At 37.7% G+C, this 25,933-nt stretch overlaps 1 protein-coding gene across 1 annotated transcript; it reads left to right on the top strand.

The window, feature by feature from the left end:
* Nucleotides 1-482: 482 nt before the first annotated feature.
* TAMM41 (TAM41 mitochondrial translocator assembly and maintenance homolog) lies at nucleotides 483-25,920 on the top strand. Its single transcript, XM_014069804.2, has 8 exons — nucleotides 483-657; nucleotides 1,508-1,687; nucleotides 2,191-2,283; nucleotides 9,152-9,302; nucleotides 12,316-12,461; nucleotides 16,270-16,435; nucleotides 19,799-19,861; nucleotides 24,571-25,920. Exons 1-8 carry the CDS (start codon nucleotides 529-531, stop codon nucleotides 24,642-24,644), a joined length of 1,002 nt encoding a protein of 333 aa, XP_013925279.1. The 5' UTR covers nucleotides 483-528; the 3' UTR covers nucleotides 24,645-25,920.
* The last annotated feature ends 13 nt before the right edge of the window (nucleotides 25,921-25,933 follow it).

Consider the following 25,933-nt stretch of genomic DNA (forward strand, 5'->3'; position numbering starts at 1 on the left):
TGCCTTCAGAAGTTGTGGGAGCTTCATCACTGGAAGCTTTCAAGAAGACACTGGACTGCCATCTGTCAAAAATGGTATAGGGTCTCCTGCTTGGGTGGGGGGCTGGATTAGATGACCTACAAAGTCCCTTCCAACTCTGTTAATCTGTTAAAGAAAAGATTAAATAACAGAGAGGCGTTATACAAGGCAACCCTGAAACTAGCGTTTTTATGAATATAATTCATCGATTGCACAGAGGCTGCTGAATCCGTGTTTACATCCACTAAAGATGCACTCCGATGTATTGAATAGAGCGCGCGACCTCTATTTTATTAAAGCGAAAGAGCGATAACCGCCTGAGGCAGGGGGCGCTGTGGTTTTAGGCAGCGTCCTTCGGCTACTTGTCTGTTGTTCCTCTCCCATCACCGACCACCTTTCCTCCGGAGTTACTGGCGAGGCGAGGCTTCCGCCCGGACTGACCACGTGCTGCTTGGAAGAAGGCGCCGAGCACGAATTCCGGGGGAGCCTCTTTGTTGCCCCTCTGCCCGCATGTCTTTGCCGAGCTCAGCCGTGAAGTTCCGCAGGATCTTGTCTCACTTCCCCCAAGAGCTCAGCCTAGCCTTCGCTTATGGCTCTGGGGTCTTCCAACAAGCGGGGTCTTCTACAGCCAGAACGGAGGTGGGACGGGACGGAGTCTAAAGCCCTTATGCCCATCCATCACCACTGAGCTATTTTGCCCACTTGATAGATCTATCCAAGCTCTTTATATACCCTTGGAAAGAGGAGGAGACCTGTTTCTTAAACATGAATTTAATACGCTTGAATGAGTGCTAGTATCCTTGAGAGATGGCCACCTTCTTTCAACTTTGTTACTTAAACCCTGTGTTACATAGGAGGTTGACTTAAATTGGGAAAGATTGAATTGAGTTCTATCACCAGCGACCATGTTACAGCTTCTCTAACATTGAGTTTTTTTTATTTTTACTGCTTTAGCCTACTCCTTACAAGGCTTTCAGTGATTGCTGCCTGGAACACCTGTCCACTGAATTAATCAGAAGTTTCCTCAAGTTTTTTTTTTTAAAATAGTCCTAGTCCATTATAGCTGAAGATGGCAACTGTTCATGATTTTTTTAGATTTGTGGAAGGAGTTATGTGTATATAATGCAGGGAACTGCATTGAATTGAGTTTCTTGTTCTAATGTTCCTCAAAGAGTAGGGGTTAGGGCTCCTGAAAACCACTATATTGCCAGAAGTATTCGCTCACAAATGATTCTGATTATGTGGATGGGTGAGTGAATACTTTTGGCAATATAGTGTATTTTACTTGTCTGTTAGTCTGACAACCTAATGACAAATGTCCTTCCTGCCCCACACCGGAAAAGAGGTGTCCAAGTAACATTGTCCTTCATGTCTCACACATTTCTTGGATAAGCTAAAAATGAGATTGGTGCTAAAGATTCTAATCCTAGCAGATGAATTGTGGATTTTGCCAACTAGAGAAGTCAGTCCACTTTATTTTCCTTTGCAGAACAATATGCTGGATTTTGTATTTGCAGTTGATGATTCTACAACATGGCATACAATGAACCTGTCAAAAAACCGGAGTCATTATTCCTGCCTAAAATATTTTGGAACCAAATCAATATGCAACGTCCAAAACTATGGAGCAGGGATTTACTACAATACATTGGTGCCTTGTAATGGTAGGGTAAGTCATGTTTACACATTAAGAAAAATGCAGAATTATTTCTAATTTGTCTGATGTGTATCTTCTTTCTCCAGTGTTGTAGTGCTGTTAGAACGCAATATTCTGATATTTTATTAATGAAATGTTTATTCTAATTAGACTTTTTTTTAAGTTACTGAGGGTTTCAAAACCCAGTCACAGGAACATAGCAACCTTCTTAGGAAGTCTTACAAATCAGAGAAGAGAAAAGAAAAGAGTCTGAGTTCAAGGGTATGTAGGAGAATAAGAAGAAATTGCCAGCTTAGTCAAAGTTTCCTGAGAAAAATGGTTCCTGCTCTGCGCTATGTGTTGCTTTTCAGGAAAATGACCTGCAAAGTTAGATAAAAATCTGATTTTCTTAAAAAAAAAAAAAAAGGTCAGAATAATAAGACTTCTGACATTTTTAGCTTTTCAATGTTTGATTTAGGTAGAGCTAAACCTATCTCAAAATTACATTTGTCTGATTTAGCTTTCTTTTCTGCCAGATTATAAAATACGGTGTCATAAGTACTGATGCTTTAATTGAAGATTTGCTGCGATGGAAGACACTTTATGTAGCTGGACGTCTGCAAAAGCCGGTACTACTTCTGCTCATTTGTTTAAAATTACAAATGAAAAAAAATATGGTAGATAGCACTGACTGTAATAATAGGGAAATTGACTGACAGTAATGTGGTGAAAATAAATGATGGCTGTGAGTCATAATAGTATTGTCTAGACCAGGTATGCCACGTGCTGGCCATGCCCATGCCTGGTTTAGCGAAGGGAAAAGTCCCGATACATCATGTGACAACAACGTATGACGTGGGTTTGACACCTCTGGTCTAGACTCCTCACATTTTAAAGTATCTGATGTTTCAGTTGCTACTAGATTTGATCTAAAGGCCTTATACCAGGGCTGGCAAACTCCTGGCCTGTGGGCCGGATGCATCATATGCTGGCCACGCCCATGTCCGGTTTAGTGAAAGAAAAAAGTCCCGATACGTCACGTGATGCCGCAATGACATGAGCTTGACACCCCTGCCTTACATGTTTTGTTTTTATTTAAAATGGAGGATTAACTTGTCCTCTGTTGTTTTGAAGAGATGGCTACACAATCCCATTTTGCATTCTCTCTCTTGTCCTCCTGCCCTCCCTCTCCCCCAGCCCCCACTGCTTGTGAAAACCCTGCATTCATTAAGCATTCCTTAAAGGAGTCTGAGAATGCTGCAGGCTTTTTACCAGACCAAATAGGGAGGGTATGTTGGCATGGTTTCAAAATGAGTGTTCAGTTCATGCCCATGGTTTTATTCTAAGTTCTTTGATAATGGAGCAAATTACCCAGTGTGCTGGGATGAGGGCTAAGCATTTTAGAACTGCAGAAAGCACAGATTTTTTTTCAGAAGCACTGACCAACTCCATTGCAATAGAAGGCAGGGTATTGTTACTTGCTCTTCTTTTCTTAATGTAACATTAGCCTATCCACAGCTTTGCATAGCATGCTAATTCAGTATGAGACCATTGCAATATCTCCAACAACTGTACAACCAACAATGCAATCCCTGATCTAAAAGAAGCGTGTGACAGGGTGTTATGAATTGTTGATAGAAGTGTTATCTCTTCATACTTGCAATGTTTGTGCTAGAATATGTGGTTATAGCTCACTGTACTGAAATATACTCTATTTAAACATTTCACATATCTTATATAATGTTGATGATAGTAGATACAATGGAATTCAACTTAGATGTCCATCAGAATAAAGGGAGAGACAAACTTGTTACTTATTCTGACTGGCCACAAGATGGAAGCAGAGTTAAAGATTTTTTTAAAAAAGACAAAATAACTAGTTTGGTTTAAGATACATTTAGTAATAATTTAATAGTAACATTGATATGGAGAGAGGGATCCATTTGGAATTGAATATTAATTTGGATAACTCTGATTTGTGTTTAGTGTAATTTTACCTGCTGTCTGGCATTTTCTCATTCTATTACACAATTTTTTGAAGGGCACTAGACTGGAAAAGAAATGTTTTAAAAGCTTTGGAATATGTACCTTAATATTTGTTAAGACAGATAAACCAGAAATTACATACTGGCAGTAGAAGAGGCTCTACAGTCTTTACTCCTAATTAGTCATTATGACATTCTTTTAAAAAAATGAATGTTCATCTTTTCATGTGGGAACTAGATTAAACTGCAATCAGATGTAAGTGACTTTTTCTGTTAAGTTCTTACAGGATTTTGCTTCAAACGCATTCAGTTCTTGAAAACTTTTTGTCAAATGTTAACTTTTAACATGCAAGGTGATTAGTGATTGGTGGTTCCATATAGCCATATCACAGTGTATGAAATGTTTTGATTCATGAGAAAGTTGCACTGTATTAGGCAAAATATGTTTTCATTGTGTTTATTTAGCTTTTCTGTTAATATTTGCCAACTCTTTGAGTAGGCACCTGTTCACTCGTGTAGATATTGTACAAAAGTAGGTCTCTAGCATTTGCAATGAAACCAATGGTACTTTATAACAAGTTTTATATGGAATTACTTTATTTCAACTATTTGAAACTGAGATATACTAGATGTAATGGTTGCCACATGGATAGTTAGGATTTTCCTTTTTTTTCCTTTTGGAAAAATAATGCAAATACTATGTGGGTTTTCTTTGAGGTTTTGTCAATTTTTTCATCACTTGAATGTTAAAGCCTTTATTGGTAGGGGCTTTTCAAAACAGTTCTTTCTGATTAACAACAGATACAGATTTATATGCTATGTAAAGACAAGTCTTTTGTGCATATCTGACATTGATTCTTAGCAGCCACATAGCTAAGACCTTCTCCAGGAAGTCCCCAACCTGCATTTTGATCTTTAGCAGCTTTTAAAATTTCATTCCATGGTTCATTGGTTCCCTGTGGTCAGAATTTCAAAGCAATTCTTGATGTAATCATTGACAATAGTGGGTATATGCTGAAGATCATCTTGTGGAACTGGTTGGCTTTCATTTTCTGCATTAGCTTAACTTGGAACTTGCATATTGTGATTTGCATGTTGTGATTTGTTGCACAGTAGGTGCCTTGACCTTGTCTTTGCTGTTATAGTTTATTTGGAGCAAAAGCTATGGACCCATATCTAAGAGGACTAATTCTTAGAGTAAAACTTCAGTTTGCACCAGAGGTGGGTTGCTGCCAGTTTGGCCGAACTGGTAGTGGTGGTGGGAGGCTCTGGCCACCCTCCCGGACGCTTCTGCGCATGCGCAGAAGTGTTGCACACGCAAGTACAAACGAACCAGTAGGTAGTAGACTGGTTAGCAACCCACCACTGGTTTGTATCAAACGTTTATGATCTGACACCAGGCTGGACCTCGAGTTAATCCCTCCTACTACACAAAGTGCACATTGAAGCACATCAAGCATGGATCTGTGGAATTCGGATTCTGTTTTCTTTTAAAGGGTTTTTAAATGCATATAGCAAGCTTGAAAGTCTTAATTTCAGATGGAATAATTGCAGCACCGGTTACTGTATATACATCAAATGAATAATTGCTATTATGTTTCTGTGGCCATTCTCCTTAATCTTTATAGTTGTCTAGAAAGTCTTTACCCACTGAATAACATGCACACTGATCTGCTGTTATCTGACTTTCTGATCTGACTTGGCTTTTGAAGATAAACAAAACCTTTGTCCTTTTAGTAATTTATGGTGAGTTTTTTCTTTTTGGTATCAGTAGTAAAACTTCTTCCGCTCACTGCTATAGACTGTAAAATAACAATGTCACCCACATAAATTAATTCAATACATACAATACAATAGCAGAGTTGGAAGGGACCTTGGAGGTCTTCTAGTCCAACCCCCTGCCTAGGCAGGAAACCCTATACCGTTTCAGACAAATGGCTATCCAACATCTTCTTAAAGACTTTCAGTGTTGGGCATTCACAACTTCTGGAGGCAAGCTGTTCCACTGAATAATTGTTCTAACTGTCAGGAAATTTCTCCTCAGTTCTAAGTTACTTCTCTCCTTGATTAGTTTCCACCTATTACTTCTTGTTCTACCCTCAGGTGCCCTGGAGAATAGTTTGACTCCCTCTTCTTTGTGGCAACCCCTGAGATATTGGAACACTGCTATCATGTCTCCCCTAGTCCTTCTTTCTATTAAACTAGACATACCCAGTTCCCACAACCGTTCTTCATATGTTTTAGTTTCCCGTCCCCCTAATCATCTTTGTTGCTCTTCTTTGCACTCTTTCTAGAGTCTCCACATCTTTTCTACATCGTGGTGACCAAAACTGAATGCGGTATTCCAAGTGTGGCTTTACCAAGGCATAATTCAGAATTGGGTCAATATACCAATCTTGGAGGAAGTAAACTGGGTTTAGAAAGAGTTTGGATCAGTGAGTTTATATAGAATTTAAAATAACTGTCCATTTACCATTGTAGATAAATACCCTATGATTACATAATAACCCTTTAGTTACTTTCATGCAATTGATAAATGTAAAAGAAGAGCCATCAATGATTACTTCCAGTTTCTCCCACAATCTCTCAATGAAGTCAGCAAAGAATGCCCAGAAAGAGTCTTTTCAGACACCTACAGGATTAAACAGTAGCAGTTAGACTTATATACCGCTTCATAGGGCTTTCAGCCCTCTCTAAGCGGTTTACAGAGTCAGCATATTGCCCCCACAGTCTGGGTCCTCATTTCACCCACCTCGGAAGGATGGAAGGCTGAGTCAACCCTGAGCCGGTGAGATTTGAACCGCCGAACTGCAGCTAACAGTCAGCTGAAATGGCTGCAGTACTGCACTCTAACCACTGCGCCACCTCGGCTCTTAAACTATAGTTTGATGTGCCATAATGGTCTCCTGTTTCTCAGCCAGTACATTCTTCACATTCTTTCAGTCCTGCGGTTTCCTGCAGAAGTGGTCTGAGTGGCTTTTTCGGTTTCAGCCACACAGGTACAGGTAGCGTTTAACTTAAAACCATTGTTTAGTGACCATTTGACTTACACTCTTTCAAGCACTGAAAGAGCGATTTAGTGATCTTTCACACTTATGATCATTGCAGTATCCCTCATGGTCACATGATCAAACTTTGGATTTTTGGCAAACAGCATATATTTATGCCAGGGTCAGGTGATCACCATTTGTAACCTTCCCATTTGTGACCTGATTAGTTAAAATACATAATTATTGCCTTCTCATTCTTCTTTCCAAATATCACTTTAGACTTTCCTCTTGTAATGGTTTTAATATAAATGACTGTTCAGATGAGGACATTTTCAATAAGGCACAAGTACCTATTGAAAACACAGCAAAGGTTGGCTTAAAATTAATATTATTGGTTTAAAACAGGGGACTCCAAACTTGGCAATCTTATTTATGAACGTCAACTTCTAGAATTTCCCACTCAGCAGTTATTCATAGTTTCTTGTTTAGTTTTAAGTGCTAATGCAGAGCTCTGTAATTCATAGAGTTTCCAGATCTTTCTCTGGTATTCTTAATGATTGTCAGAAATTGAATGTGGAACTTTGTGTGTGGTTTTCTTTATATGAGATATTACGGGCAATTCCTATAGATTGCCTTAGGCAATCTATTGTGTGTTTTGCACTCTCCTTTGTAACCATAGAAATTAATAAACTAATATAGTAGCTAAGTTTAGAAATTGCAAATATTATATTTGCATACATTTTCTGCCTCTTTCTTTCTTTCTTTCTTTCTTTCTTTCTTTCTTTCTTTCTTTCTTTCTTTCTTTCTTTCTTTCTTTCTTTCTAGCTGTATTTTGTTTTAAAAATATAAAAAGGAAATTTAGTGGTACATGATTCTGGCACTTGAAGGAATATAAAAGACCAAATGGGTAATATACACAATGGGTGAAAAAAACATGTTTAGGCTTTGTAAGAAGTTCTAAGCACCATACCTTTAAAACCTGTGTTTTAGGACTATATTTTGAAGTAATTTTGAGAATAAATTGGATTTGATTGTGTTTCAAAACAAAGGGTTTAATGACTCAGTTCCATTGCCTCTCTTTAACCTTTATTTTGGAGGTTGAAAAGTCATTTTAAAACATTCATATTGGATGTTTTTCTTCCAAAACTCATTCCAAAGGTGTGGTTGTTTAGTTGTTTTGTTTCATTTTTGGTTAGGAGAACACTGGCTCCAGCTAAAGTTACAAACCAAATAAAAATATGAAACAAATGAAGCTTTTTAAAATACGGGCATATTCAGAAATTAACCCAAACATTATGAGACATTTGGTGCTTCTACATTTATTCTCTTTAAATGCCATTGTAGTCCAAGGCACGTTCAAGGTCATAGTGCTACCTTTCTTTATCCCCCCCTCCCCCCCTTAATGCAGTTCAGTGAATTTGCTTTCCTAGCAAGTAACACAGTTGTTCTCCATAACAGTTAATTTAAAGTATGGTCACTTGATTATTCAATAGGCTGTGTAATTTAGTCATTGGAAATAGTTGGCAAAGCAGCTGGGTTCCACTGTAGTCCAAGATTGTTCTACCAGCCTCTCCCAGTTCCACACGATGGTACTGACCCCCCCCTCCTCTTGGGGAGGGGAATGCTTGTTTGCAAAATTAGGCTTTCAAAAACAGACTGGAGAGCAAATTGAAAACATGTGTTCTAGGAATCTCTCCCAGGACCAGTTTACCTTTAACAGCTCAGATGGTTCAAATTTTATGTAACTAACAAAAACCACACTTCAGATGCAGGGAGAGATAATGGAAAAATAATGATATTGGATGCACCACAGGTTCATTTTGAGTCTCCAGGGTTGCATTTGGAGAGAGAGAGGGGTGTGTGCGTTTGTGTATCTTCAGTTGTGAGGTTCTGGATACAATCATGCCTCTGTCATGGAATTAGTGATGTTTGTGTGCTTTCTGCATGTTTGCAAAATTGAACTCTTATCACAAAATACTGTTGTATTCAGTCAAGTTCCAGCTGTCTTCTTCACTCATCTTGTGGATTTTTTTTTTTTTACATTTGAGCACACGGTGATCACATTAGAGGCAATACTTGTTCTTGCAACATATTGAGTCAGATCTAGTAAGAGAAGTTTTCTTCAATGAACACACATAACAAGATTGTACACATTTTTTCTGTTCGAAGCTGCCTCAGAAGATGTGTGTTAAAGAAATGGCAAAGTCCTTTGATTGAAAAAAAAAAGCTTTGAAAAACATAAATTGGAGTGGGGTCTTCTGCTGCTATAGATTTTTCTATATCATTTCATAAAGTCTTGACATTTTCTTGGTTTCAAAGGCCATTATGATTGTGGCTGTGTTTCATAGATCTTTTAATTAAGCTGAGGAAAGCATTTGCTTTCAGGATGAGGGTCTGTTTTTTGTTTGCTTCAATTTCTGAAGATATCCCTTAAACAATCTATAGAGGATTGTTCTAATGAAATAGATTGCTGATCATTTTTATGATCTTATTTGATGACCAAATTTTCCAACTAATTACAGGTGAAAATTCTGGCTCAGAATGAGAATGTTAAGCTGCAAGAGGCTCTGAACAGTAATTTGAAGAGTGCTGTCATGGCAGCCTTTCTCATGTTGCCTGAAAGTTTCTCTGAAGAAGATCTTTATATGACGATTGCTGGATTGTCGTATTGTGGTGAGTATGGCTTTTAAATAGTTTAATAATAGATTTTTTAAAAACGAGATCGTAACTGTTAATGAAAGATGTGCACCAACTTTGCTTATGGTTTGCTAGCATAATAGATGGCTCAGCCATCTATCTGACAAACTATTAGGAAGAAGTATTCTGGATCTTGCAGCTTAAATTATTTTCAGTTCTATTCACTTAGCTGGATACTCCTTTAGCACTTTTCCACGCATTTGTTCTAAGTTCTTTTTTTGTAGTCTTTCTCAGTTTGCCTACATTCTCTGTTTGCCTACAAACTTTTTTCTTTCTATGCATTAATGTATCTTTCATTCTTTTTTAGCATTCTCTAAGATGCATAGTTTTCTTCATTCATAGTTGTATTTGCTTCATCACCCTTTTCCATATTTCCCATTAATGTAACTCCTCACACTTCTGTAGTATTCTGTAACAATTCTTTCTATTCTATTCCAAGCAGTTTCCACATCTTTTTTTACTGTCCAGTTTCCTTTCATTCCACTCTAAAAATGCAGGATTCGTCTTTTTTCTTGCAAGCCGTCTGCTTTTACAAGAATAGAGGCTGAATTGAGACAGATCCAGACTTGAAATAAGGAGGATTTTCCTGATGTGAGAACTTTGAAGTAGTGGAATAGCCTGCCTCTTAAATTTGTAGTTTCACAAGAAAAAATAAACAGTCTTTGTCCAGAAAGCTATGAGGATTCTTGCATTGGTCAGGGATCCCTTCCAACCCTATGATTCTTGATTCTTTCTATTTTTCTCTTCTTTCTTTTCTATTTCCCTCAAGATCCGCTACAAATAAGATGGTATCCCACATTCAAAATTCCATTTTAGCCTTTTACTTCTTCCGTCAGTTTATATTTTTATAAATTATCATGTTATTTGTACTTTTAGATTCTTTGCTTTAACATATGTATGTTTACAAATAGACATATACTTAAATCATATATTCAAAACAGATGTTTTTCACAAATGTTTTATTCTTAGACTTCCAAATGTTCTCACTTTATGCATTTACATGACTAATTTAATGCTTTTAACAGACTAGTTTTTCTCCATCACATTTATTCAGAATGTTGCACAATTTTCCTCAAACTCATCACTGATTTCTTTCATTATCCCTAATTATCAGAACTTAACACCAAATTATTGCCAGCATATGGGTTCCTACTTTCACACAGGACTACCAAAGTCCAAATGTTTTCTGTCATACATTGTAGCCCTGTCTATACCTTGGCTTCCCTGAATAGTTTTCTTGGCTGTAATGTGACATTTGCGAAATTCATCATTTGCTGCTAATAATGACAATCTGTGCACATTGCCAGTGTGTGCTGCACAGCCATAGCCCACTTTTGGACTTAGCATACTTTCATTTTCTACAAGTGAGGGTCTCTAGAGGCTTTCAGCTGAATATCTTGTTGCCTGCATTCTATCAGCTAGAAAGCACCCATAGTTTTGATTTCTTGGATATTTTCATATCTGATTTTCAGCTTAAATCAGTTGAATGTACAGATTTTTGTTCAATGTAATACATTTGAGTGTTAAAGGGAGTATTTTACAATGAAAGCTTAATTCAGTAGCCCAAGAAAGATAAAAGATGCAGCTCTTGCACTCAAAACTAATGAATATATTATGTTGGCATGTTGTGGTCTAAGGATGTTGGGGGCTGTGGTCGAACACACACAAAAGTTTTGTGGTTGGGGCAAGCTGATCTTATCAGAACACCATTTTTCCCTTAAACCAGTGATGGGCAACCTTTTTGGCGTGGTGTGTCAAAAATCGGCAAAAAATCGAGCATAACTCGCGTTGTGTGTCACTTCGACAAAAACATAATTTTGCGCAATTTATAGTTTAAACTACTTCCCTGCTGTGGTGCGGTCGTAACCGACAGTCCCAGGAGTAGACTCTCTGTGCCGGCCTGACTGGAGAGAGGCGCGCACTGTTCCCACGCTCCTCTCCTGCGGGTCCTCGCTCGCCGCGCTGATGACGTGTGTGCGCACGGCACGCACGCCTTACCAGCAGCCCCTGCGCTCAGAAAGTGGCAGCGGCGATACAGTAAGTGAGTGTGGGCGGGGGAGATCACACGTCCCCCCCCCCCCGTTCCTCCAGCACAGATTCTTTCATCCTCGGCGGCCATGCAGGAGCCGAGGATGAATCGCATGAAATCCTGTGCGTGTCACCCCAAATGGCTACGCGTGTCAGCACTGACACACGTGTCATAGGTTCTCCATCACTGCCTTAAACGCACAGGCTCAGACACTGCAGTTTGAACATTTGTGTCAGCCAGCAGTATGTGCCTTGAGCTCTCCTGAAACAAAGCCATCTGCCTGATCTGATAGAAAGAAATGCTAAAGGCGGCTTGAAGGTCCCCCCCCACCCAACATGCCAACATAATATATTCATTAGTTTTGAGTGCAAGAGCTGCATCTTTTATCTTTCCTGGGCTACTGAATTAATTAGCAAGGATCTCCTGAGGAATTCTAATGCAGTTAATATTCTGCCTGCAGTTTCCTAAGCTGCATTTTTCATAAAAGTAATTCTTACGATGTTTGATGGACTTTTTAAAAATATATCTGTGAGGTAAATTATGCTAATGAGTATTCCAAAGCCACAGTGTGAGATTCACAACGTAGTGATTTTAAGTGGGATCTTCTGGCTCAAGGACATGTATTTGCTATATTTTCTTTATTATGTATCATTAGTTTAGTGTGCCCCCTTTGCAATGTATGTTTTCACTCTTCCTTTAGTGCAGGGGTGGGGAACTATGGGCCCTGTATGGCTTGTGGACTTCAACTCCCAGAATTCCTGACTGGCTCAGGAATTCTGGGAGTTGAACTCCATGTCGTGAAGGAGCCATAGTTCCTGCTTTAGTGTAATACTGTAATTATGAAGATAAGACTAAGTCTCAGTTTGCAGCTAGTATTAGAAATCTTATTAATTGTAAGGCAAACTACATCTCTGTAAACAGGTTGCCTATATAAATATTGATAACCTGACTTTGCTTTAGGCGATTTCAGAATGCTCATTGGAGAAGATAAATCAAAGGTTATGAACATAGTGAAACCAAACATGATACATTTTCAGAAGCTGTATAGCCACATTTTGCAAGATAGCCCCCAAGTGATATACAAGCATCAGCTGGGCAAGTTAGAGGTAAGCAGGTCAATGTTGGAATATTTTTTTTAAAAAAATGTAAACTATTTTGAAGAGTGTGATATGTTAAATAACAAGCTATCCATAGCCTGGCATATCCAGGTGGCTTGATTACTTAGGAAATCTGGAAAAGTAAATTGTTTAAAATTATCTTAGCAAGGAGGAGCTAAGTTCAATGTAAAGATGTTATTAATTTCTTATTCTTTTTTCCAATATATTTCAGACTGTGATTGTTAAAAATCTATACTGTGTACGGGTTCTGGGAAGTCGGGGGGGGGGGTAGGTTGTGGGGGGTTGTGGGGGAGGGTGGAGGGAGGGATATATATTAGGTTTGATGAGACGTGTTAGATTTTAATGTAATTTGACCCCACATGTATACTGTTTCTTTTTTTTTTTTCTTATATTTTCATTACTATTATTATTCCTATTTTTTCATTAAAACTAGGATATGTTAAGCATATTGACATGTAGCGGAAATACACCAAGGAGAGGAGGAGTGGGAAATAGAAGGGAGAAGAAAGATGGGAAGAAAAGGATAGGAGAGAGGGTTAGGGGGGAAGATGAGAAGGATAAGGAGGAGTGGATTGTAGAGAGAGGAGTAGTAGAAAGGGAGGGGAAGTAGAGTAGAAAAGGATGATGGAGGGAATATAGAAAGTTGGAGGGTGGTAGAAGAAAGAGGTGTATGGAGAGCAGAAGAGCTATAATGGGTTTCTATTTTTCTGGGCATTGTTGACAAGAGGAACTGATGTAATTATTATTTAATACTGTATGATACCAGCTATGTATATTATACATGTGAGTGTGTGTTATGAAAATGGAAATAAAATATTCATTACAAAAAAAAAATGCCATTTTGTTACATTCTGCTTTTGCAGGAATCCCGGTTTAATTTACAGCAGTTTTCAGGAAAAATGATTATTCCACATAAGCAGTGAGAATAATGTATTTGGTAAAGATTTATAACAAATTATCTGAAGACTAAACAAGTTTCATATACCAAAATTTAACTTTTCAGATAAACTATGTTTCATGAATTCATTGGTTTTGCTCAGATTATTGGGCCAATCTCATTTGGAAACAGAGTGGCATTTTTGCCGTAAATGACAACTGCATGATGAGATTTAGCAACGATTTCAACTTGATTCTGTTGTAGATTATAAATGATAGAAAATGATATATAATTATTAGTTCAAAATTGAAAAAAACCTTCTGCCTGAATTAAATCAGTCTTTGAAGATGTATTTATAAACTGACCAAGGCTATCTGCTTAAGATTTAAGATTTTCCTTTGTTTACAAGTCTCTTCGTTTATCCTGTCATATCATATATCTTTTTCTCTGCCTACTCAGAGGCTCTAGGTTTGTAGATAACCATGTAGGTGGATGACCTGTGAAAGGATTGGGGTGATGCACCCATCCTGGCTCTTTTCTCAACAGCTCTCAGTACCATCAACCATGGTATGCTTCTGGATCATCTGAGGTGATTAGAAATTGGGGGGGGGGGACACTATTTTGAAGTGGTTCTGCTTCTTCCATGGCTCCTACCAGGAAATGTTGGTGGGGAAGAAAGATCCAGCCCTTGACTTTTATGTGGGGTGCTCTAGTCTTTCTCCTCTCCAAGTTAAGATGTACTATGAAGCAACTGGATGGAGTCATTTCGTGGCACTAGGTCCAGTATGATATTGTACAAGTGATGCACAAGTGATGCTATTCAGGTGCTTTACTCACTGCCTGGAGGCTAGAAGAGTCTGGAAGGGCAGAAACCAGATAGAGTGAAGCACATTCCATATCCCGTTCCTCAAAAATTGTCATCGGATACTACTCATCCCTCTTAACCCTTTTGAATAGTCTTCTATCTGAAGTCTCCCTATTCTTTTAGCCTTTTGGCAGGCCATGAAGACCTAGCTGTTCCTCCAAACATAGCACTAGAATGGGGTTGAGCCAGTAATATGGGGGATTCTTGGAGTGAGACTTTCGTATGAACAGAAATAGAAAGACTTACACATTTCCACAATGGTGAAGTTAATAGATTTGGCAGAGATGATGGCAAAACTGACTGCTTTGATTAAAGAAAGACTTTGCCTAAGCTTTGTGTCTACTTGGAAACCACTTTTGGACTTTTTGCTTGAAAGTGAAAGAGATGAAATTTTAACTATGGGATTTGATGGAGCTGTTTATGGTTATAGAAGTGCCATGTATTATTGCTAATGTTAGAGCAAATTTATTATTTTATGCTAGTAGCTATACTGAAGAAAGTCAGAAGTTACTCTTTTCTTTTTTTTTCTGTCGTCTTCTTTTCTTTTTCTGCAAATACATTTTTGTTTTTCCTATACCCACTTTTTCCTTTTCTTGTATTTTATCTTTTGTTAAAATTTAAAAAGTCTTATAAAATAATAACATGGGTGATTCTGATGTCTTGGGAAGAGTAGGAAGTGTTTTTATATTTTTACCAGTTGCAGCCTAGATTCATTGAGTGAGATAGATAATCATATAAGTTCTTTAAATATGTAAATTTCTGAATGCAAACAACCCAAGTCTAGTCTCGTATTTAAAACATTTGCAGGTGGCAGTGAAGATCAAAATGCAGATACAATTTTGAGTCAAATCAGTCAGCTCTACTGGGCTGGGTGTACTCATATCAGTGACGTGAGGTGAGGTTTATGGCTGGTGAGGCACTGACTCAGGGGTTTCAATTTTTTTTAGACTTGTGGACTTCAGCTCCCAGAATTCCACAGCCAGGCATGCTCAGTTCCAATTTAAAGTGACAGCATTTGTTTTTCGCCTTTGCAAAAAAGTTTTACTTCATTCTTTTTCTTCTCCCTCCCCCTCCTTCCTCCCTCTCTCCCTCCCTCCCCCTTCTCTCAAACAGGCACACAGAGAACACAGAGAAGTTGGATCCCTCTCTCACTCACTCACTCTCAAACAAACACAAACACAGAAGTTGGAGTGGATATATTTTCCAGTGGCTTGAAAGCAGCTCCTCCATACCCCCCTCCCATTCCCCTGCTGCCTTCTGATTCGAGCCTTTGATTGCAGGTGGAGCCATGTTGCCTTTTCAAATTTGTAATCAGTGAAGCTGGGCTTATATACTTTTATCCAGGTGTGTGTGTGTGTGTGTTTGAAAAGGCAATGTGGCTCTGCATGCAATCAAACTTTTTGAATTTCGCCCCCTCCCTCCGACCCACACGTACATTTTCCAGCTGTTTCAGAGAGGATTTCAACTCTGCTCTTGCCTGCCATCATGAAAAGAAAAGAAAATGTAAAAGGAAAAAGGCATGAGCTGAGGCCAGGCTGAGCTAGTTGCTGCCAGAGCCTCTAAAAAGCCTCTAAAAAAATGCCCTCTACAGGAGGCAGGAGAACGACGTGCCTCATGTAAGTCAGGAATTTTTCGGCTTTTAATCCTTGCTTAGCTCTGCTCGAGTGATCATAAAGTCAGGCTAGATGAGGCACCTCGTTCTCCTGCCACCTCCTGTAGAGGGCACTTTTTTAGAGGCTTTTTTAAACAGTTAAGCACTAAGCAGAGTCATCCATGGTGATTCTGGCAGCAACTAGCCCAGCCTTTCTTTTCTTTTCATGATGACAGTGGTGAGGCTCTGCCTCCCCTGACTGCACGACCCTGACTCATATTCATTGATATTTTCCCTTCTGCATTAACCAGTTTCTGTGCCCTTTTATGAGGTGAATGGACAGTGCTCCAGTGCAGATAACCTGCATGAGCTGGCAACCTGGTTCCAGATGTGGCTGCTAATTTTCTATGTTGTTGTTGTTGAAGGAAAACAAGCTGTGTCTGCTCTTTTTTTTAATCTTTAGATAGATAAAAGTCCAGAAGGTCAGTTTGCACAACTGATGGCTTTACCAAGCACCCTGCAGCAAAAAATAACTTTTCTCAAGGATTCTCCAGGGAAGAACAGAGATGTGGAAGAAATTTTATTACAGGTCGCCCATGACCCTGACTGTAGATTTGTGGTACACCAAGGTAGGTTTTAATGATAATTCATTTGCAGAAGTGAATGTTTTAGAATCAGTCTTGTATATAGTAGTTTCAGAATCCATAGTATTTAAGTATATGTAGCTGGAAATGGGCAGTGGTGTCAAAGCTGATGATGTAATTGATATTTTTTGTGTCAGCCCATTTTAGAATCTATAAAGACTAATTCAAAATGCTATGTTCTTATGCCAAAGCTTTAGCCATGCCTAACAAGCTTCTCTCTGTATATTTGTCCTACAATTTCTACTTCTGGATTTCCTCTTTCAGTTATTTCGCTCACAAACCACTTACCATAGAGCATGCAGAACTATCACTGGGTGTGTCCCATTCATTGGTTGCACCATTCATTGGGTCTTAGCCAATAGCCATCTGAATAAACTATAGTTCCTCAGGCAGAACTTGTGGACTGGACCTGGGAGCTGGTTGTGTCCAATGAAGTACTTAGAAATTCCAGCACTGTGCCTGGGAGTTATGAACATTCTGAATGATCTCACTTGGTCTATTAAATTGCACGAAATGATTACCATGTTAACATTGTTCTGATAAGTCTAAATCAGGACTGTCAAACTTGTGGCTCACGAGCCGGATGTGTCATGCACTGGCCATGCCCACACCGGGTTTAGCAAAGCAGGAAAAAGTCCAATACATCAAATGACACTACTCTGACGACATGAGTTTGACACCCCTGGTCTAAATACACCACTCTGCATAAAAGTACACACATCCTTATTTTTGGCACCATGTTGGTTTCTTTAGAAGCCTGGGTTTGGTAACTCTTTTACTGTTAAAAAAATATTTCCTATGTCAGATGATTTGGCTCAAAAGCAAATTGCCATATAATATGAAGAACTATCACTGGATGTGACCCATTTGCTGTTCATTGGGTCTTAGCCAATAAACTATAGCTGCTCAGGGCTGAATTTGAGGCTGACCTTGGGATTTAGTTATGCCCAGTAACAGACTTAGACATTCCAGCTCTCAGCCTAAATTTCCCCCAATCTTAAATGCTACAAGCATGGAGTTTGCTAAGTAGGCTATTATACAACACAGCCATAGTTGTCGGGAAAGTTACCCTGGAAAGGTCACCAGCATACCATCTAGTCTGGTTATATTAAATGGGTTTCAATTAATATAGGGCAAAGAGATGGACAGTTTGCTTGGAAAAGTTTAACCAGATGTCTGCCTCTTTACTCTCTTGACTAATTAGATGAATTAAACTATAATTAGTTTCAGCTGAAGGGGATTTCTGGGTGGGTTGTGCAGGTAATTGCTGCCAGTTTGACAGCAATGGCCCCCAGTTTCCCTGACTGAGACATAGCTTAAGGACTATTTACTTGATCCTGATAACTATCACAGCATTCATCCAGTCACACATGCCTCCTTTGGGAGAAATGTGTTCAGTTGAAGGTGTTTGAAGATTCTCAATCACACAGGACATGATTTCCCCAAAGGTGCTTTTTCTAAAACGCGATTGGACTTTCTTGGTATTTTTCTTTGAAAAGATTTCAGTTCAGTTGAGAACTGAAGGGCAATGTTTTCAAAGAAAAAAATCCAAGAAATCCAGTTGCCTTTTGGAAAAAGCTCCTTTGTGTCAGTTTCAGGGTTCTTAATGAACTTTCATGGACCCTTTTAAGAAAGGGACTTAGTACTAAAATTACTGCGGTAGTAACCTGGTTTTTCTACCTTTCTGGGTAACTTTGACATACAGACCATTGTCACTTATTAGATTGCCTCTGTTTTGGAATTGAGAGGTCTTGTAGTTTGGAATTCTAAAATAGAACAGTAAATATATTCAGGGATTAAGCACAGTGTAGTCAAAATAGACAAACCAAGTTGCAGTGGTCCAGATGTGTGATTTGAACCAGCGTTCAAGGAAGGTAAAGACAAAGACCACCAACAGCCCTTCACTGTCTCAATGGATGTCATTTTATACTATTTCAAGCCTAGCTGGGGTGTATGACTCTTGCTTAGAATGCAGACGTCCGGAGTAGTTCCTTAGTAGACCACTGTTCCCACAAGATTCTTCCTTGCAACCTTGTCCTTTCATGTTTTTCTGCCTTTTATTATGTTATCTACTGCAGGTGCTGTTGTGGGCTTGTGTGGTTAGATGAGCGAATCTTGTTTGGAGTCAAAGGAAACAGGCCCAGGCCTGCTGGTTGTTAGTTCTTCCTAATCCTGTAGCGGCAGAGTTTGGCCATTTGGATTTAGCGGTTTTCACTGCCACTTTTGGCTCTACTTCTTTTTCTGACTGAGCCACCTGAGGGGGGCATTTCAAGACCCTCCCGGTGAGAGCAATTTTAGCTGATAAAGGGCAATGAGTTTGTATTAAGGAAAGTGAGGCATACTGATGATTTTATGAGACAACTTGACCAAAGCTATCAGACATGGGCTATAACAATCCCAAAGACCACTGGATGACCAAAGACATATTTACTCTTTTTCTTTGCTGCAATATAGTATTTTTAACCACATACTCTTTAAAAATAAACAATTTATCACTTATTTTCCATCTATTTTCCATTAACAATATGAATGTTCAAGTTTCAAATTTCAAGTTTTATATAATCAGCGTAATATAATTATAAGCTTTAAGGTTCTTAATATAATTCCCACACATTCTAATTAAAACATATTTTTATCTTGTTATCAATCTCTTTCTACTGGATCATATCATTCTCCTATTCTCCTATTTCTAAATTTTCTTTTCTCTTTTTCTTCTTTTTATGTGTCTTATATCTTTTCTTTTGTATTTTCCCTCTCACTTTTCAATAGAATTTTTGAGTATCTCTCCCCCCAAATTTTTCTTTCCCATCTTCCTTTATTTCTCTCTTTATTTTTGGCTAATTTCTTTTTTCTTCTCTACTCTCTTTGTGCCTTTACTCCATTGAGTTTTATTTTCCATTTCTACCTTGTTAATTCCTTGTTCATTTACATTGATTGTCTGTTCCCCTCTTGTCTCCACTTTCAACAATTTTTAACAAGATGTGGTTAATAACTTCATCAGAAACAGCAAATAGCCATGATTGACTACAAGGAAAACTTGAATTTTATTTGTAAAGATCACTTCATTTCGCAGAACAGAAAATTTGAATGTTTGTGCATTATATTATACAGTATAATATATATTAAAAACATTCGAGTAAACTTGAATCTCCCAACAAAATAAAAATTACAGCATTTGGTGGGATAATCATCTGGTTATTCTGCAAAGTGTGGTTTAATGTGTTTCTGGAATAATATTTAATGTTTAAAACCCCTTTTTAAAAATAATCTCAAGAATAACATCTGACTCTGTTTATTTTCTCCTACTTTCCATGCCTCTTCCTCCTCCTCCTCTTTCCCCTTCCCCAGGTATTTCAAGAATTGTGGGATTGTCCAGCCTAATTCAGAGTGCTAAAACTACCCTAACAGCTGGTAAGAACATGTGTGCAGTGTTTTTCGAGACAATCTTGTATTCAAACATACAAAAGTATTTTTGCAAAATGAAAATGAAAAATGAATTTAAAAAATTAACAATAGAGACCATTGATTTAAATTGTTTAAGATGCTAATACTGTGGCTTAGTTGCTTTCTGCACCTTCCAAACCTAACTAATACTGGGTAAAAAGCAGTCTATAAGCAATTCTTACTTGCCATTGAGAGCTCCCCTTCTAATCTCGCAGCTTTGGGACCTTTCTCTCTTTCTCTGCTAACAAAACTGCTATGTGTTGTTGAGGTATTGAAAAATAATTCTGCATTTATTAGTTAAGGTGTTAGGTTGTATGAGTTCACGAGTTATTAAGTTAGGCACACCGTGATCTAATTAATAAACTGTAGTTCTAAAAAGTACTTCAAGTACACTTAACTCATAGCTTTGATTGCAGTTATTTTACTTTGCTTTGTTTTTTGATTCTGTATGTTGCTTGTTGATGTGGGTTTTTCAAACCTCTAGATAGAACATAGAACACACCTAAAACTGCAAAACTGAGCCTAAACTTTACGATGGGAGCTATGTTTATTAGAACAGTGAAAGTAATGTTTAAATAATTTGTGGTAGTAAAACCACATATTGCTGTTAGTGTGACATATGTTCCTAGTATAATGTGGGCAAAATTTTTTAAAAAATTTTTTTGCAAAACTTTCTTAAAGTTTTCTTAAAATCTAAGTTTTTAGAAAACTGCTGTCTACCAAGCTTGGAATCATTTCCAACCCTTTGCAGACCCTGAATTTTAAAATTATATGTACAAATATTATTTTTTAATCACAAAATTGCAGTAACTTTCCCAGCTGTAGCTTTTCCCAAGGAATGGGAAGTTAGAGCTTCCCATAAGGAGAATGGGGTTTGCTGCCAGTAACATAGTTGTGATTTTTCATTTCTCCCTTCCCCTCTGTAAATGGGTAGGACAATTTCATTTAACATCAGATCCCTGAGCTATTTCCCACTAGCAATAACTGATAGGACATATAATGGCCGTAGATCATGAAGCAAGCCAGTCTACATCTTACAGGGAGGGTGAGATGACTGGGAAAGCAAGGCATGGCATTGTTTTTTCTAGAAATGTTAAAAATACAGCCCTGCTTTGAGAGGGACACTTAATCCCAAGGGCTTGAATGTTTTCAGTGTCATAATTTTGTTGGGATAAAATATTTTTTCTTTCCTCCCTGTATATGTCCATGTGGGAGTTAGTTTTTTCATGTGTTCCACTATCACCCTTAACTATATCAACAAAGAAAGAAAGCATATAAAAATGAAGGTGCTGTGCTTTTTATTATTTTGTCTTCCTGGTTTATGAATATTATGAAACCTTTTTGTCAAGTTTCTAATAGTCTGTATGCGACAAACTGATCTCAGTTGAGATAATTCTCCCCCATGTCTGCCACTTCAGCAAGTTGCTAGAACCTGCATAATGGAGCATTAGCCCTGTGGTCAAAACTTGTTAATTCCCTGTATAACCTGACTCTGGATAGTTAACTCATTCTGATTTACTGATAAATTGAATAGCCTCTCTGCATCAGTGCAATGACTGTAGCAGTGCAGCAGATGTTTTAAGATATAAGCCCAATTAAGTTTAACTGTTGTGTGGGTGTTTTTCATATATTTTGCTGTGAACAGAGATACCGGTTTAACCACTTAACCATCCTTCTCTTGTTACAGCTGTAATTCTTCTAATGAGGCTTTGAACTAGCACAGACCTGCATGACTATTATTTTTCGTGCTACATTATCCACCCATCTCCTACACCCCTTTTCCTCTTTCCCACACAGACTTTATTCATATTTTAATGGCAGCAGGCTTGAGGCAGTATCTTCAAGCCAGACATTACGTTAGTAATTTGCCTTTCACCTCTCTAGTCTCACCCGCTACCATCATCTCAGCTGGATTCTGAATGTGGTTGGTAATTAGATCCTGCTAGGCTGTAAAGGTTAAATGTTGCTGGGCTGCCATGCAGCAGTTTACCTCTTTCAGTCAAATACCTAGATCTATAACACCGGAGTCATCACTACAGGAAAAATGGTCGTTGCTAAGTTCTGCAATGCATATATACCATCTAGGGTTTATTATGTAGCTGGCAGGTTCTGCTTCCAAACGTTGGTAAAGAATACAAGGCCTTCAACCATCTAACAATTTATTTTCATCTTGCACAGTCCATGTAGTTTAAAACTAGCTTGAGCCCTGTTGTTTTTTTATTTTTTGTTTTTGCTCAGTTGTGGAGACCCTATTTAGCTCTTCAAGAAAAAAAAGATTGTATGTTTTCTAAAATCTGTGGCAAGTCTTTGGGTCTGGTTTCTATTAGAAATGACACCATCTATTGATTTATTTTTCTTCTTGGTCTTATGGCATATAAGGCTCTGAAATGCTTGCAAATTAGATGTTTCACAAAAAGAGAGAATACATTTGGCAAACTTATGTGAAATAAAATAAGGTTTCTTATATTTGCAGTAATGATTTTGTGTCAGGTAGAGCTTTTTGTGAAAAACATACCTTCCTATGTATCTTGAGTATGAATGTGAGACCAAAGAGTTAGGAGGAGGAGAAATGGACAGATTTGTAAATGGACAGGTATATAATTTTATGGTACTACTCCAAAAAAGTGGTGTTATTAGCCATCAAACCTCAAAAATACACTTTTCCCAAAAGGTTTCTACAATTTTGGCCACTACTAAGGGAAGCAGGCAGGCAGGCAGGCAGGCAGAGAGGGAGAGGGAGAGGGAGAGAGGGAGGGAGGGAGAGAGAGAGAGAGAGAGAGAGAGAGAGAGAGAGAGAGAGAGAGAGAATAACAACAGAAACGTTTTCTAGATTTTTTATTTTATTAAATTTGTTTGCCGCTGGATCACATTTCCTTTCATTTGCTTAGTGTCACTCTTGTACATCTGGTCTGTGACCTCTCCCAGACTGTTCATGCATAAGGCAAAGGATATCTCTGTATGAGGCAACACCAGATGGTCTTCATTCCTACCTGAAATGAAAACTTTCCATAGGATATATTTTGCACTGACCAAATGCATATCAGTAGCTGCATCAACATCAGGAAAAAATCTACCTGCAGTCCTGCTGCACTTCATTAACTGAGAAGAGGGTTTATTTGAAATTTCTAAAAGGTGCCTCTGATGGGCTAGATTTCCTTGAGGGGATTCCTGAAGAGTTTATAATATTTACTTACAAATATACTGGTTGAACAGGCAGGGTTAGTTCCTAATACAATATTGGTATCCAACTGCACGCAGGCCAGAGGCTTCCAGAGACTGCAAAATCTTGCTCAACATCTAAATCTGTCATGGATGTCCCAGGTGGATGAAGGAAAGCTTAGACACCTGGAGATGTTATGTAGTGCAAAAGTAAAAATCAAGGTGGGCAGAGAAAAAAAGCACTTCTAAGGGAAAAGACAGAATTTTTGTTATTGTTGTTGCCTTAGTAAAGAGATCCCCAGATGATCAAAGACTGAAATGTATTGTAGACCCCAGATGTGCTTTATTAGAACATTATTAGAACATTATTCAAGTTAAAATGGAGGCCCTGGACAAAAGTAAATAGAAATGCAAATAAGTCATGTTTTATTTAAGGGTCAAAACCTATTCATGTCAATAAAGACATCCCTCCTGGGATATGAACATGATCTGCTTTCCATAGTGCTTTGGGCCTATGCTTGACATCCATTTTAATAAATATTACTTTGCTTCATTTTGAGTGAGCAAAATATTATGTATTACATGAATATAGCAAGCACTAATGGCACATAATAAATGAAGCAACTGCTGTTTGTAAGGTTATATGGAAGTGAAAAATAGAAATCAGACTTAGATGTACCCTCAAAGGATGGGGGATTGGTTTCATTTACATAAAGTGAGAATAGCAATAAGTTTAGAAAGTGACAAAATGCAAAACTAAGAAGGAACTACTTTGTCAATTCTGTGCACATATGCTATATAATTACATAGCAATACAAAAAGGCTGACTAAAATCTTGAACATTTGCCTACTCCTTCTCTGGAGTCTGAACTCACGAGAGACAACAGGGTAAGATTGAGAAACTAACCTTTTCAGAAATGTATTGGGGACTAGTTTAATAGGTAAATGGGTCCATGAGTCTTGTCAAATAGGCTAAAAGTTAACCATAAAATGGTAGTGTGATTTACCAGGTAATTAAAAAAAACACCTCCTGGGTAATTGACTAAAGTTATTCTTTGGCTTTCAAAGGCATAAATTAACAGAACAAGAAAAGGAAAGCAGTTTATTTAGTATCACATAAAATTCCTTAATATGTTTTAATGCTAGTAATACATACATTGAAAAGTTGTCATCAAAATAATGATAATCATTTATAATCATTTATAATAGCAATTAAACCAGGAAAACAACTTTGTGAATAATACTGTATTTTAAATTAAGAATCTCTTAATTTGTATTTGAATAGTAAAAAGAAAAGAGCCCTAGCAGTTTTGAATGGGGAAAAGTGTTTATAGCTTTGTGCAACTGCTTTAATTAATTATCACAATAAATTATCTAATGAATTTATGGTGCAGTGCCCTATGTTAGCAACTCACCAACTGATAGGTTATATGGCTAAGTTTATGAATGTAGGTTGTTGAATTCTATCGTATTTAAGTTTTCTATCCATTATTTACATAATATTTCTTAATTTAAAGGGATGAAAAAGTCATTGATCTACAGCATGAAGAAGATGTACAAAATGTCAAAGGGATGGTTCAGAAAATCATGACAGCTATGAAGTTAAAGTTTTGAAAAACCTGATCTTCTCATGACTAAATGGTATTCTAGTTTATTTTTTGCATCATGTTGGAAGACAAAGCATTTTGTTCAGTTTGGAGAAACTTTGATGTATTTATTTTCGGACAACTTTTCAGAGAAGATAACAGATTAAGATAAAATCCGTTTTTTACCTGCTTCCTTGAAGACTGTTTGGAATGATTTTTCCCTATGCTTATTAGCATTTTTCTAACTTTTCCACAGTCGACTTACTTTACATGTGTTATACATGTAATATCTTCAAAGCATCCCTGTTTCCAAGGTCTTATATTTTTGAGGTATTTTTAAAATCACATTTGGGTTAAGAGTTCTATTGTCCTTCTGTTTTTGCATCATTCATTTTACCAAGAACTTATAATGATTTTGTCCTATAGTTTAAGAAACGCTGAATAGCAATGTGTTAAATTCTTTTGCTTGTGTCACACTCACTGTGTAGAGCTACATATCAAGTAACTTTGAGAAAGGTCAGACATGCGCTTTCCAGGCACAGTTGACATCACAGCCAAATATTGGTGAATAGGTCATATTTCAAAACAAGATGATCTGGTTATTGTTGAGTTCCTGGGATTAATAATAGGTGTATATATAATGCACGTAATGAAAGTGTTCTGCTACCCTGCAAATCACAAAATGCTTAAATGTCAGACTGTATAATCTTCAGGTAGCCCAACCAGGCTCAATAATACCTAACATAAAATCAGAGAATATTTTCCATTGTGATTTAGGTTGCTTTTCTTCCTTAACACCCAAAGCAATGAACTTCAACTACTGGATCACAAAAAGAAAGCTCCTAAATTGTTTTTCTAAAATATAAGGCATTGGACTAGGAGCAAGGAATTAGTTTTTATCCTGCCTTTAACACTTTCTCTCTTAACTCGAAGAAGAAGGCAAGGGCAAAACACTTCTAAAAACATGTTGCCAGGAAAATCACAGAGACTAGTGCATGTTATTATTAGGAGTCGAGACAAAGTCACTGGTACAGAAGAGGGGAAAGAAGGACATGTAATTATCATTTTATTAAAAGAGTGATTTGAGTTATGAAATTGATCCTCAATACATCTTCTCCTGAAGTGAGCATATTGTAATGGTTTGGGGTGAAGGAGATGGGGAGTATTTATTATCTTATTCCTGCACCATTCTCTCCTTGCTTGTGAAAGCTCTTTGCTTGGAACTGTTTTGTTTTTTTCACTGACCAGAGTTCCTCCTGTGAGAGAGATACAAAATGCACAGATACATTTTGCA

Source organism: Thamnophis sirtalis, unplaced genomic scaffold, assembly GCF_051295495.1.
Source record: "Thamnophis sirtalis isolate CommonGarterSnake01/CBP01778 unplaced genomic scaffold, rThaSir2_p1.2 scaffold_3, whole genome shotgun sequence".
Classification (NCBI taxonomy): domain Eukaryota; kingdom Metazoa; phylum Chordata; class Lepidosauria; order Squamata; family Natricidae; genus Thamnophis; species Thamnophis sirtalis.

What these genes read in the sequence shown, in the direction of transcription:
- TAMM41 (XM_014069804.2), top strand. Translation starts at nt 529, where the DNA reads ATGTCTTTGCCGAGCTCAGCCGTGAAGTTCCGCAGGATCTTGTCTCAC. An exon ending in CTTCTACAGCCAGAACGGAG is followed by an intron (nt 658 to 1,507) that starts GTGGGACGGGAC and finishes TTTCCTTTGCAG; the next exon opens with AACAATATGCTGGATTTTGT. An exon ending in TAGATTTGTGGTACACCAAG is followed by an intron (nt 16,436 to 19,798) that starts GTAGGTTTTAAT and finishes CCCCTTCCCCAG; the next exon opens with GTATTTCAAGAATTGTGGGA.